A 15,230-nucleotide genomic window follows, 5' to 3' on the forward strand; every position below is an offset into this window, starting at 1 on the left:
TACTAAAAATACAAAAAATTAGCCAGGCGAGGTGGTGGGTGCCTGTAGTCCCAGCTACTCGGGAGGCTGAGGCAAGAGAATGGCGTGAACCTGGGAGGTGGAGCTTGCAGTGAGCCGAGATCGCGCCGCTACACTCCAGCCTGGGCAACAGAGCGAGAATCCATCTCCCCTTGCCCCCTGCCCCCCCCCCCCAAAAAGAAGGAAGTATATATAAATGTGATAATTTTAGCCAAAGGCCCTCCCCCAAGGCATTTATTTTGACATTGTAATATTAAGCATATAAAATTGTTTAAATTCAAATGTTTAGGTTTCTTCTAATAAAAATTAGAACAACATAGATAGATTTAAGTTCCCACTTTGGGAGGCCAAGGTGGGAGGATCACTGAGCCCAGGAGCTCAAGACCAGCCTGGGCAACATGGTGAGACCCCATCTCTACAAAAAAATAAAAAAAGAATTAGAGTTCATCTATCCCTAGTATAGAATTAAGGATTTACTTTTTTTTTTTTTTTCTTTTGGGAGTCAGATTCATGCTCTGTTGGTCAGCCTGGAGTGCAGTGGTGCGATCTTGGCTCACTGCAACCTCTGCCTCCTGGGTTCAAGTGATTCTCCTGCCTTTGCCTCCCAAGTAGCTGGGACTACAGGCACCTGCCACCGTACCCAGCTAATTTTTGTATTTTTAGTAGAGACGGGGTTTCACCATATTGGCCAGACTGGTCTTGAACTCCTGACCTTGTGATCTGCCCCCCTCGGCCTCCCAAAGTGTTGGGATTACAGGCTTGAGCCATTGCGCCTGGCCGAGGATTTACCTTCTTAAAGAAGGTCACATCAAATGCTTTTATTCCAGTTGAGATCATTGTGAGCTTGTTGATGGGTACATCTGTTGTGATTATATCGTACCTGACTGTGGCTTGGTTACCTATTTGGCTAAACTAACATTATGATAAAACTTTATTTTATAAAAAATACTTGGTGAAGGATTATAAAATTTTTTCTTAACCTGGAAATATTAATAAATTAATAAACTAATAAACCATTGCAACCATTACTTTAAATTTTAATATGCAAATAATTTCACTACAAAATAGACTATATTAAATGTTATTAAAAATTAGTAAATTAGAGAAGTCAGCTGTTTGGGTGTTTGAGAGACTATTAGGGCTATTGAATTGTCGGAATATTTTTAGTGATTTCCCATACAGGATATGGCATGTTTTAATTTTTACTACTCCAAGAACATAAGTTACTGCTCACCAAAATGGTTACATTTTAAAATGTAAAGTGTAAAGTCTCTTGATTACTTTATTTACCATTTGTGATTATCATTAGTAGAATTGATTTACTAGTGAAAATAAATTAAGTAAGTTGTCCCTGATGTCTTCCAGAGAGCTTATAATTGGCATTACTGGCGGGTACATGCTTTTAGTCTCACAAGGAAATCTTTGGTATATTTAGAAGAGTCTCAAAGTTCATGATCCTTTCTCTCAGTTTTGTGGACTTGGTACTTTTTCTAAGGAAAGGAATTTTCTTACATTGTTCCTGGCCAAGATCTTTAAATAGTCTGTTTTAGTCTTGTCAAACCTTATGGTGAAGAAGCTTGAAAGAGCATTTCCAAATACAGTAGGCCAGTATCCACAGGTGAAGCTTTTCTTTGTTTCTGACTCTTAAGTATTGATGAAAGAAAAAAAAAAAACTTCCAAAATTAAGTCTGTACTTTGAATATAAATGCTAAGTAATGACATTTATACAAAGTTGTTTATTTTTTTCCCTACTTTTTTAAACATTTTAGATACCTTGATGTTTTGTTTAGGAGTCCTAGAAAAGAATTTGTTATGACAGGGCAGTTTTGACCTTATTCTAGGATATTAAATCATTGGAAGAATCAGAATGACTTCATCTTGTCCATCAGTGTCTCATGTGTGGACTGATGCTAGAGATAGAGTCTAGTGCAATTTTATTTTACCAAAAGTGTAGGCATTAAAAATGTTCTAGATGCATTTTTGCATTAATACATTCTCTACATTAAATTTTATTATAAATTTTGTGTTTGATGTCTATACATGATGATATATATGTCACAATTACAATTCTGTGTATGTGTTATTTCAAAACTACCTAGATGATCAGCAAGCTTTGAACTCAATCATGCAGGATTTGGCTGTCCTTCATAAGGCCAGTCGACCAGCATTATCCTTGCAGGAAACCAGAAAAGCAAAATCTTCATCACCAAAAAAACAGGTATTTATTTTAATAAGTATTTTTTTATGAATTACTTTCCTTTAATATCCTAATCTTATGGAGGACTTGTTTAATGTGTTTAGCTTTTACACTTCAAATCAAGAATTTTGTTAGTGTTTGTTATACATTTTCCTATAAGAGTGTGTGTTCATCTATTAACAATAGCAAAGACGTAGAATCAACTTCAATGCCTATCAGTGGTAGACTGGATAAAGAAAATGTGGTACATATACACCATGGAATTGTATGCGGCCATAATAAAGAACAAAATCATGTCCTTTCAGGAACATGGATGGAACTGGAGGCCATTATCCTTAGCAAACTAATGCAGGAACAGAAAACCAAATACCACATGTTCTCAGTTATAAGTGGAAGGTAAATAATGAGAACACATGGAGACATAGAGGGGAGCAATAGACACTGGGCCTGCCAGAGGGTGGAGAGCAGGAGGAGGGAGAGGATCAGGAAAAATAACTAATGGGTACTAGGCTTAATACCTGAGTGACTAAATAATCTACAAGCAACTCCCCGTGACGTGAGTTTACCTGTATAAGAAAACTGCTCATGTACCCCTGAATTTAAAAGTTAAAAAAAATTTTTTAAAGTGTGTGTTCATAAAGAATGGTAGCATTCTGCAGCCAAGGTTGACCCCTTCCCAGAAAAAATAAGGTAGCATTTCATTTAATGTGGTAACTGTTCTCCAAAGCTGACATTTCATCCATTTTTCAAGCACTTAAGCAAATTGTTTTTTGTTTTGTTTTGTTCTTCAAATAGTCTACTCTGGATTTTTAGAAATGAGGATGTTTTTGATTCTGATAGATGAAATTAGTTTGGGATACTCAGCATGACACATAAAAATATAATATTCTGTATTTCCCATAACAGGATTAGCAAATGTCTCATACTCCTGGTACCTTCACTAATAGATCTTGGTGTTCTTTCCTGTTGAGCCCAGATTCAGCAACATAATTCTCAGCTTTTAGCAGACACTATCAATTGTTTGGAGCTGGTACAGAAATTCAAACTTCCCTCCTTGTCTGGTCTATTTTAAATGAATGGCTAAAAAACAAAATCATTTAGAAATTGTAGAAATTTTATCTAATCTCTGAATGATTTGTCTAATCTCTGAAAGACTGATTTGTCATTTCATTACAGAATGATGTCCGAGTCAAATTTGAACATAGAGGAGAAAAAAGGTAAGGAAGGAAACATTACATGTTAACTAATTGATCTAATCAAATGTGTATTCTAATTAAGCTATTGAAAGGTTCTTTTCAGATTTGAATGAAGTTTCATGGTTTACAAATTGAGAATAGAGTAGTCCTTGGGAATGTGTAATGTGCTTAGACTTAAGATAGATAAAATATGTCAAAATTCAGCCTAAACATTAGAAATGATTAATGTCTTTGCAATTTTCAGAGATAAATAAGATCACTGTTTAATACAGCCTTTACATATTGTCACTTCCTTTTATTTTTACTTGGGGGAAATTAAATATATTTTTCCTTATAATTGTTTCATCCCTCCGGATGCTATATAGCATTTATATACGTGAGCTTGACATTCACAATTCTGATTATTCTCAAGAGATCTCAGTTTTATGACATGTATGTCATTAGTAATGTTGAGGAAAGTGAATTGGACTAGTGGCTGCAAATTATTTAGCAGAGATGTAAACCTAGTCTTCTACTTGGTATCTGTATCTCAGTGCACAAATGATAGGGTGGTAGTTGACAACAAAATTGCTAACAAGACCTAATAGGAGTTAAGGCCGATGGAATTTTTTTTTTTTTTTTTTTGAGATGGAGTCCTACTCTGTCACCCAGGCTGGAGTGCAATGGCGTGATTTTGGCTCACTGCAACGTCAACCTCCCGGGTTCAAGCGATTCTCCTGCCTCAGCCTCCCGAGCAGCTGGGATTACAGGCAACTGCCACCATGCCCGGCTAATTTTTGTATTTTTTAGTCGAGATAGGGTTTCACCATGTTGGCCAGGCTGGTCTCGATCTCCTGACCTCAGATGATCCACCCGCCCCGGCCTCCCAAAGTGCTGGGATTACAGGCGTGAGCCACCGCTCCCAGCCTGATGATGGAATTTCGTTTCTGCTATTAGTGTCTCATGAAATTAATGTAGTGAAAAGCCTAACAGTTTTAAGGATTTTAAAGTGGCTCACAAATCATATAAGCATATTCTGCATAGAAATGTTTAAAACTGGAATATATCAGATAAACCATGGAACTGTCCAATCTGTTTTCCTGTTTAAGATTCTTTTTTGGATATTTTCCCAATTTTTTCATTCATTCAGCATTATTTGTTGAGTACTTAGTATATGCTAGGCCCTGAAGGAATAAAGGGAGCGAAGCAGACATAATCTCTTTCCTTATGGGGCTTATAGTGTGGTATTGGTGGTCTTCAAGCTTTAGGTGCATGCTCTCTAGGGGCAGCACAGGCCAATCCTTTGGGAAATGGAAAACACTAGAATTTTAATCTTGTAGAAATATTATTTTGGAAGTATGCCTACATGATACATGTACCCAAAAATGTTGAGTTGATAAGGATACAGAAATCAAAATTTGAATCCCTGGAGAACAACTTTATTCTTTTCAACAGTTTCATTTCATTCTGTCATACAGATGTCACGTAGTTAAGTTTAATCACTTTCCTCAATAAACATTTTGCATTGCTCTTTAACATTCGTATGGTAGTTTCAGTGCAAATTAAAAACTGCAGAAAATTTTGAGAATTTCCTTTTTAAAATTTGTATTAGGATAAAACAGACTTTAGAGTTTTTGAACTTTGTGTTGAAAATTTGTGCCTGTGATAAAAAATGTGCCGTTGTAGTGTTTAAGTAAAGAGAATATTTACATACTTTTTAGTTAATTTTGTATCACTCTAAAAGGAGGTAACTTTTGCAAGTTTATTATTTAACTTTGCCTAAGAAAATAAAATCTTAAAATTATGTTTATATAGAATCCTTCAGTTCCCCAGACCAGTTAAACTGGAAGATCTGAGATCTAAAGCTAAAATTGCCTTTGGACAGTCTATGGATCTACATTATACCAATAACGAGGTAAACATGTACAGTTTAACTTTAGTAGATCTTATCTTCAAAAGTAATGTGTTCGTTTAAGCGACTGCTTTTAAGACTCATGTTTTTATTTAGGGATTGATAAATATATGGTATGTCAGAAGAATAAAACAAGTAAATTTTAACTGACGAAAATGGATTTATTTAATTGTGGAAAATAATAGAGGGTGCTGCTATGCAAATAATTGAATGAGGGTGTATTATAGGGGAAAATACATGTATTACCTGGAATTTTGCTGCTTATTTATGGTTTTGTTTTTATTCTGTGTACTTTATTGATGAACTGTCTTTTCCTCTCATACTCTACACTTGGCTACAGATGACAGCTTTGGTGGTTAAACATTTGAGTTAAAGGATTATTTTAGTGTTGGTTAGGGCTCAATTAGATTATTATGTTTGGGTATCAGTACGTATGATCTGAAGGGCTTGCTCTAGCAGTGAGGAGCTCTGCGTTGTGGAGAAACCCCTTTTTAATGTTCTGTAAACTTAGGATTGGATTTAGTGATCTCTGAAGTTTCTTTTAGTTCTTGAGATTCTATGAGATATCAGGATCTTGTGATCTTAAAATTTATAGGACAATTTAGTTAATAATTGGGTTAGTAATTAGGTGAATTTGTTTTTTATATTCAGAAAGTATTAATTTTTCAGGCATAATGCTATAATTTATAAGTTGCAGCACCTCATGGAGTAGACCTTATAGACTTGTGGTACAAGCAAACCATTAATAAATGAGTTGTTTGAATATACGAAGTCCTTTGAAAGAAATGCATAAAGTAGGCCAGACACGGTTGCTCATGCTCAAGTCTGTAATGCCAGTACTTTGGGAGGCCGAGGTGGGCGGATCACGAGGTCAAGAGATCGAGACCATCCTGGCCAACATGGTAAAACCCCGTCTCTACTAAAAATACAAAAATTAGCTGGGCGTGGTGATGCGCACCTGTAGTCCCAGCTACCTGGGAGGCTGAGGCAGGAGAATCGCTTGAACCCAGGAGGCAGAGGTTGCAATGAGCTGATACTGCGTCACTGCACTCCAGCATGGTGACAGAGTGAGACTCTGTCTCAAAAAAAAAAAAATGTATAAAATATTGTGATGAAGAATAACAGGTGGAGCACAGTGGCTCATGCCTATAATCCCAGCACTTGGGGGAAGGCCAAGGCAGGAGGATCACCTGAGGCTGGGAGTTCAAGACTTGCCTGGGCAACATAGCAAGACTCCATCTCTATAAAAAAGTAAAATTATCTGAGTGTGATGGCATACACCTATAGTCCCAGCTATTCGGGAGGCTGAGGCAGGGGGATTTAAGGTGGGAGGATAGCTTGAGCCCAGGAATTTGAGGGTACGGTGAGCTACAGTTGCACCACTGCACTCCAGCCTGTGTGACAGAGCTGTCTGAACAAAAAAGAATAAATTTTTAAAAAATGTCTTGAACTTGAATTATTATCCCATAGGATGATTATAGGGGAACCTAGACATATCTTTTTTCTAAAATTGTATTATGGAAAACTTTCAAATGCCAAGATACATTAATACTACAATATTGTCTTTATCTACCAGCCTAGTAGGTCTATCAAGAAAAATGAGGTTAGCATGACACGATTTGTCCATATTATACCTATGTCACCTCCTAAGAATTGCTGTTTTTTTTTTGTTTTTAATGACTTCTCCCAGTTTGCTATGTAATTTTTTTCTGGGGTTTTGTTGAGGATTGACATCAAGCTAACTGGTTTTTGTTTTTGTTCTTGTTTTTGTTTTTTGTGTGAGACGAGGTTTCACTCTGTCACCAGCTTGGAATGCAGTGGCCCGATCTTACCTCACTGCAACCTTTGCCTCCCAGGGCTCAAGCGATCCTCCCACCTCAGCCTCCTGAGTAGCTGGGACCACAGGCGGGCACCACTGCTCCTGGATAATTTTTGTATTTTTGGTAGAGGCGGGGTTTCACCATGTTGTCCAGACTGGTCTCAAACTCCTGAGCTCAGTTGATCCAGCTGCCTTGGCCTCCCAAAGTGCTGGGATTACAGGTATGAGCCACCGCGCCTGGACTGATCTGTATTTTTAAGAACCTTTTCCCATTTTCTAAAAATTGGAAAACCGCTCCATTTTTAGTTTATTTTTGTCATGCTTTCTGAAGCATTTCTGTGAGTGGTTCTACCATTATATTTTGGTGGCCTCTTGGCAGGAATGTGGTAGGGGTGGCATTAGGATAAGATTACATTTAAGATTTCTTGCAAAATCATGCTGCTATAAAGACACATGCACACGTATGTTTATTGCGGCACTATTTACAATAGCAAAGACTTGGAACCAACCCAAATGTCTAACAACGATAGACTGGATTAAGAAAATGTGGCACATATACACCATGGAATACTATGCAGCCATAAAAAATGATGAGTTCACGTCCTTTGTAGGGACATGGATGAAACTGGAAACCATCATTCTCAGTAAACTATCGCGAGGACAAAAAACCAAACACCGCATGTTCTCACTCATAGGTGGGAATTGAACAATGAGAACTCATGGACACAGGAAGGGGAACATCACACTCCGGGGACTGTTGTGGGGTGGGGGGAGTGGGGAGGGACAGCATTAGGAGATATACCTAATGCTAAATGACGAGTTAATGGGTGCAGCAAACCAACATGGCACATGGATACATATGTAACAAACCTGCACATTGTGCACGTGTACCCTAAAACCTAAAGTTTAATAAAAAAAGGTAAAAAAAAAAGCATTAAAAAAAATAAATAAGTAAATACACTTAAAAAAAAAAAAGATTTCTTGCAAACCTGAGATTCTGTGAGTGAACTGTATCCTGTTTCATATCTTGACATATTGTCCCAAACCAAATGCATGATCTTGGACACTGGGGGTACTAAAGAAAGTCTTACTAGTTTTGTGGACATGTGGTCAGGCAAAAAATTCATTTATACTGCATGTTATTCCACTTCTATAAATATTTTTTTCTAGTGTAATATTAATTCCTCTGTTCAAAATGAACTATTACTCTCTAAACTTCTAGTTGGCTGGAATTGAAATGTTAAGGAAATTTAAGCTGGAAATATAAGCTGTGGTTGTTTGGATTTGTTAGTCTGGCTTCTCTTTAATAAGGAGTGTGTGTGTGTGTGTGTGTGTTATGAGGGTTGGGTGTGGAGGAGTTCAGGGTGAGTGTGTGTGTGTGTGTCATGGCGGTTGGATGTGGAGGTGTTCAAGCCAAGAAAGGATTTTCTAAGATCACTTCCATTTTAGATGAGTAAAGCAGGAAATTTTTTTTTTTTTTTTTTTTGAAACATCATCTCCCACTGTCACCCAGGCTGTAGTACAGAGGCACAGTCATGGCTCACTGCAGCCTTGACCTCCCTGGCTCAATTAATCCTCTCCCCCCGTCAGCCTCCTGAGTAGCTGGGACTGCAGGCATGCACTACCATACCTTGTTAATTTTTGTATTTATAGAGATGTGGTTTCACCATGTTGCCCAGGCTGGTCTCGAACTCCTGGGCTCAAGCGACCCGCATACCTCAGCCTCCCAAAGTGCTGAGATCACAGGCATGAGCCACTGCGTCCGGTCTAGAGAACCTTTTAATGGCTGTCTTCATACTTCGCTATGTAAATTCGGGAAGATAATTCAGTTCTTTCAGATTTCAGTTCTATTTAATGGTTCTCGAACTCAATTTTAAGTTTCCTTTCTAGAAAGGATTTATATCAACAAACAACTGATTTATCAAAAATAAGCCAGAGGGTGACAGATTTCATGAATGAGACTGAAATGAATTCACCAAGCAAGAAAACATTATCTGATTTATTTAGTGTAATGTAGATAACCTGGGACTTGTTCATGACTCTTAGTCCTCATTTTACAGTTTGTAATAGGTAACCTTAGAACACAGGCAGGATCACATTAGGTCTGTAGGCAGTGCCTAAGCTGCTGCACCAGGCACTCCTCCAGGATGTTCACATTTTACAGCAGCAAACTGAAGAAGAGCAGAATCATTTATGTTCATATTTTTTTCTGTCATTTGACTTAGTGTTTCCCCCCAAAAGTAGCAGTATTTTGGAGAAGTAAACAATCCAGTTATAAATGAATAGTAAAAGTAAGTATTCAGATTTTCCCCTCAAATGAAAAATTGGCGGAACAGTCATTATCATTGCTTTAAAATGTTTTCCAGTGCTTGAAAAGTAGTAGACTATTGAAGATAGAAGCAAGATATACCAATATGTTTCATAATTGGTGGGAAACAGAAATGTGTTTAAGTAGATGAGTAGATCAGGCTTGTTCTCTGATACCAAACAGTTAATAATTGTATTTTATTAGAAGAAAATTCTCATAGAGCGAAAAGAGCCCAGTTAGTCGGTCACTTAACAGTAATACAAAATTAGCTACAAACAGAAATTGGGAATATATTTTAAGAACAGAGTAAGTAAGTGCAAGCAGATTGTCTGATGGAATTCATATAAATCCTTCTTTATATTCGTGTTTGGCAGCCTTTCTTATAACAAGGACTTTTTTGGCTGGGCACGGTGGCTCACGCCTGTAATCCTAGCACTTTGGAAGGCCCAGGCGGGCAGATAATTTGAGGTCAGGAGTTTGAGACCAGTCTGGCCAACATGGTGAAACCTTGTCTCGGCTAAAAATACAAAAGTTAGCCACGCATGATGGTGCATGCCTGTAAACCCAGCTACTGGGGAGGCTGAGGCAGTAGAATCACTTGAACCCAGGAGGCAGGTTGCAGTGAGCTGAGATTGCCACTGTACTCCAGCCTGAATGACAGTGAGACTCCATTTCAAAACAAAAAATCAAAAACCCCAAGGACTTTTTTCACAAAGAAGTCTGCAGAATGAACACACACCATACCAGCTAGTGGGTTTGGGTTCAGATGGAGCTTTTACCACTGTGAGATTTATTAAACAGCATTTACCGGGTTGTCTGCTCTTTGCTCATTGCTGGTATAGGGGGTCCTTGTCTTCAAAGAATTTATACTGTGGAGACCCCAAATTAATTCAGCCTTGCATTTGAATGGCTCATATATTGTGCTCAGTAGAGCAGGTTAACTAGTTCAGAATATGTTTGCTTGTTTTTATTCTGTTCCTCCTTCAATGAAATGGAATATACTTTGAAGTTGACAGAGTCTTCTTAAGTTACTAAATTGACTTTTTTTTTTTAAAAAAAAAACATATTTTTATTTTCTTAAATTGTATGAATTACACTTTTTCTCATAGACCTCTTAGGTGCTTTTGTCCTCTGTAACATCTGCTGCATGAGAGGACTAATGAAAGCAGATTCCACATTCAGGGTTTACTATGGAATAGTTAATTCATTAGCTTATTTGTTTTAGGGTATAGTGGTCAGGTCACCAGGCTCAGAGAGAAGAACTCTAGGTGGGCTGTAGATTGCGGATATGTTACTAGCGGTACCCCTCCGTGGCAGCTGTCCTCCATAGCAGGTGCTCAGGATGTTGGTATGTTGAAGAGCACACCAGCTGAGAGTGCAAATTTGTGGTTACTATTGAAAAAAGAACTGAGTTTCATCTATACAGAAGAAAAGTAGTACCTTTATTTCACATGGTCTTTGTACTCCTTCATGCTTTTTAGGGGCGAACATACTATAACTTAAATTTAGCAATATTATGGAAATATCCTAGAAAATTAATCTTTAAATGTTATTTTCTAGAAGAATGTAATGATTAATAAAGAAAAATTTAAAAACATACATGTTCATTCTAAGATTTTAGTGGCGGTAGAATGAGGAGGGCAAAACAATCTACACATACACATTCAGACTTTGATCATAGTAACAAATCAAAGAGCAAGGTATTTTGACATTTGTAATTCCTTAGTAGTGGAGATGCTCATGGAATAACTTGACCTGGTGAGATAGCTGCATGATTCCTTATGTTTGTTTTTAGTTGGTAATTCCATTAACTACTCAAGATGACTTGGACAAAGCTGTGGAACTGCTGGATCGTAGTATTCATATGAAGAGCCTCAAGATATTACTTGTAATAAATGGAAGTACACAGGTATGATTTGGGATATTTTTTTCAGTAAGAATTATAGGACTTAGGCTTGTAAAAGTTAACATATGAAACATATTCTATAATCATTGCAATATTTTCATTATTATTAAATGTAAACTTACATCCTTTAATTACTATACTTTAATATCCTTGCTCCTCAAAAACCACAGTCATAGTTATAAATAAGTATAATATGTTGTACATACGAAGCTAATAGAAACTGACAACTTAGAATTATGTTAGAATTAAAATTTCAAAGAGTGGAGGATTTGATTAAGGCTCACAAACAGTATAAAATGGTTTGTACTTGGTAGGGGAGAGGATTCTGTTTAAAGCCCCAAGGAGGAAGAATAGCATTAACTGTCTTTTCTCCTTTGTAGGCTACTAATTTAGAACCATTGCCATCACTAGAAGATTTGGATAATACAGTATTTGGAGCAGAGAGGAAAAAACGGCTTTCTATAATAGGTAAGAAACTGGTGTCTGAATTATGAAATGAATGATTTCTCAATTTCTTCTCCATCCTTTAATGTAATGTGGCACCTAAACATATTCCTGATAAATAATACTCTATTTCTCTACTTCCTGTAATTTAATTTAAATACACTCTAATATTTGATGTCCCTTGGAAATTCAAGTTTACAGGATTAGTAATCTCCAATTTAAATTCTTTGTTTATATACTCAGGGTATTTTAATGTTAACAAATTCAAATAAAACTTTAAAGAGGTTTTTAGGCTGGGCGTGGTAGCTCATGCCTGTAATCCCAGCACTTTGGGAGGCCAAGGCGGGCAGATCACAAGGTCAAGAGATCGAGACCATCCTAGCCAACATGGTGAAACCCCATCTGTACTAAAATTACAAAAATTAGCTGGGCGTGGTGGTGCATGCCTATAGTCCCAGCTACTCAGGAGGCTGAGGCAAGAGGATTGCTTGAACCCGGGAGGCGGAGGTTGCAGTGAGCCGAGAGTGTGCCACTGCACTCCGAGAGCCTGGCGACAAAGCTAGACTCCATCTCAAAAAAAAAAAAAAGAGGTTTTAATTGTACAAATAGAATGGAGGAAAAAATTAAAGGAAGTAATTATAATATATTAAAATTAATAGACTGTAAATTCACAAGCCTTTCTCTAGGGTTTTAGTGATTGCCAAGAATGCTGTCAAAATAAAGATACTAAGAATTTTTATATTATGCTTTATTATTACTTTATTAGTATTCATTTTCATTTGCCATTAATTTATTGTTATAATTAAGATTATGATATAAAGAAATAAAGATCTTGCATGCTGTTTTTTAAGGAGTCTTTATTCGTGCAACATGAGTTGGACACAGGTACTCTCAACTCCCCATTCTGTCTGTTCTTCAATTTGTATAAAACGTTGATAATCTACATTTTTATTTGATAAAAGCATTACATTGTTTCCAAAAACCGCTGGTGTAAATGTTCTTTCAGAGAGGGCAGTGAGTATGGCCATTAAAGATGGCATGAAAACATGTATGAGGGGCGGATTTAAAAGAGAAAAGTTAAAGAGGAAGAAAAAGAAATGTGGTTGGGAATCTAAAAAAGATTGGTAACAGAAAAGGATTGTTGATAATCAAAGAAAAAATTGAATTGGCATGTGAACCACCGAAAAAATAGACATTATTCATGTTCTCTTTTGGTCCCCAGAAGAAGCTATTTTATGACCATTCTCTTCTAAGTGTCTGTCTTAAATAAGTCCTACTTTGGGTTTCAGGAATGCGGAAATGCGAGCAGCAGAGGTGATACACAAGCAAAATACAAATGGCTTGTCCTTTTCATTCAGATATATTTCGATATAGTTTTAAAATTTGGTGAAAGAACATTTGAAATACCCAAATTCAAATTCCAGCTCTCGGATGAACCTGAGACCAGTAAATGTGTCTTCATCTTTAAATTATGGGATTGTTGTAGCATTAAATTGAGAGAACACTTGTACATTTTACTTTTCAAACCAGAAAGCTCATTGTACATTTGTACATTTTGTACATTGTACAAAGCTCAGATGTTCATTGTACATTTCTTCCTTTATCCCCATTTCTTATCACATTACAGTACTTGTCATTTTTAAAAAAATTGCTAATTCACTTTATTTTATTTCATTTTTTGAGACAGTGTCTCACTCCGTCACCCAGGCTGGAGTACAGTGGCGTGATCTCGGCTAACTGTAACTGCTGCCTCCTGGGTTCAAGTGATTCTCCTGTCTCAGCCTCCCGAATAACTGAGATTACAAGCGCCCGCCACCATGCCTGGCTAATTTTTATATTTTTAGTAGAGATGGGGTTTCAGCATGTTGGCCAGATTGGTCTCGAACTCGTGACCTCATGTGATCCACCCACCTTGGCCTCCCAGAGTGCTGGGATTACAGGCGTGAGCCACAGTGCCCAGCTCTAATTCACTTTAGTTGCATTAGACAAAACAAGCTAAATGTACTAGTTAAATTGACATTTTAAATATATTTTGAATTAAAATTACACTGAATACCTCAGTCTTATTCTAATAAATATTCTTGTTTGACGTCAGTGCCAGCATAAGAAGAAATTGGAAATCATAAAGTATAGAATTAGTGGTCTTTTATTGGCACTGCTTTAAACTTGGAATGGCTTTGCTAGATATGACCATTATCTGTTTTTCTTATATATTGGCAGTTATTCTCTTTAATTGTTTTTATAAAAGGGTGATAGAGGAAAAACTCCTTTAGGTTAGGAGTGTATGCTCATAAACAGGTCTCAACCAAGAGTGTGTTGGTATACACATTACTGTGAAAAATGGGTTGTCAAATAAGGAGACAAAATTTTCATAGCTTTTTTTTTTTTGTCCTATCTCCTTTTAGTAATTGACTATATTGATCTTCTTTTGTAAGCACGGGTATATGGAAGGAATAAAAATATTAGGGACCAATATTATTGTGGCTACAGTTGTTATGAAGCCTAAATCAATCATGACTCAAATTGAGCTCCTAATCATTTTACAGACAAGTGTAGACAGTACTCTCTTTTATGCACATGTCTTGGTAATAATTTTGCTCTCTTTTTCCTCCCTGTCTCACTAACAAATGCATATACTCACAATGACTCCTTTACATAAGGCTAATACCTTTCTTGCTTTAAATTGGACCAGAACTTAAATGCTCACATAGTTTAATTTCAAAAAACTATGAGGAAAGGTGAGACACTGTACTAATAAATATAGCATCATTTCCACAGAACCAAGTAAAATAAAGTGGGTTATTGTCTCATAAGAAATGTGATTACTTAAATAAACTGTCTTAATGCCAGAAATCTATCTTGTATTATCATCCCATCAGCATTCAGAATACCATACCAGCTAGTAAGTATAAATGAATATTATGGTGAGGTTAATAATTATGATAGGGTAGTAATTTACAAAGGTTATAAAACCATTTGAAGATTTACAAATGAATGTTCTGATAAGTTTTAATAAAAACTGAATTTTCTTTTGCTGAAATTATTATTGGATATAATTCAGAAATGTAGCCTATTTAAAACAAAACTTAATTCCCTTGCCTATAATTATAAATTACATTATTTTTCTTCCCTGAGGTCCTACTAGTAGAGATAGAAGTTCTCCTCCCCCAGGATACATTCCAGATGAATTACACCAGGTTGCCCGGAATGGGTCATTCACTAGTATCAACAGTGAAGGAGAGTTCATTCCAGAGAGCATGGACCAAGTAAGCAAAAGTTTGATTTTTTAAATTTAATTTAAAGAGATGTTGTCAGGGTCAGTGTGATTTGGCAGGTAACTGGGTGTGTGTGTGTATTATCTCTTCTCTAATTGCATATCTTCTTAACTGAAAAAAATAGAAAAAATATAGGAAAATGCCCATTAATTTACATGTGCCTGTATAAAGAAAGC

The 15,230-nt window shown here is 36.6% G+C and overlaps 1 protein-coding gene across 1 annotated transcript in view; it reads left to right on the top strand.

Annotated features, from left to right (window-relative positions):
* MAP3K2 (mitogen-activated protein kinase kinase kinase 2) overlaps nucleotides 1-15,230 on the top strand; it is a 101,830-nt gene that overhangs the window by 58,299 nt on the left and 28,301 nt on the right. The window contains exons 3-8 of the mRNA XM_055262109.2: nucleotides 2,118-2,236; nucleotides 3,392-3,432; nucleotides 5,206-5,305; nucleotides 11,225-11,338; nucleotides 11,716-11,803; nucleotides 14,915-15,045. Of these exons, the coding sequence (XP_055118084.1) occupies nucleotides 2,118-2,236; nucleotides 3,392-3,432; nucleotides 5,206-5,305; nucleotides 11,225-11,338; nucleotides 11,716-11,803; nucleotides 14,915-15,045 (593 nt within the window). The remainder of the gene's footprint in view (nucleotides 1-2,117; nucleotides 2,237-3,391; nucleotides 3,433-5,205; nucleotides 5,306-11,224; nucleotides 11,339-11,715; nucleotides 11,804-14,914; nucleotides 15,046-15,230) is intronic.

This window comes from Symphalangus syndactylus, chromosome 22, assembly GCF_028878055.3.
Source record: "Symphalangus syndactylus isolate Jambi chromosome 22, NHGRI_mSymSyn1-v2.1_pri, whole genome shotgun sequence".
Taxonomy (NCBI): domain Eukaryota; kingdom Metazoa; phylum Chordata; class Mammalia; order Primates; family Hylobatidae; genus Symphalangus; species Symphalangus syndactylus.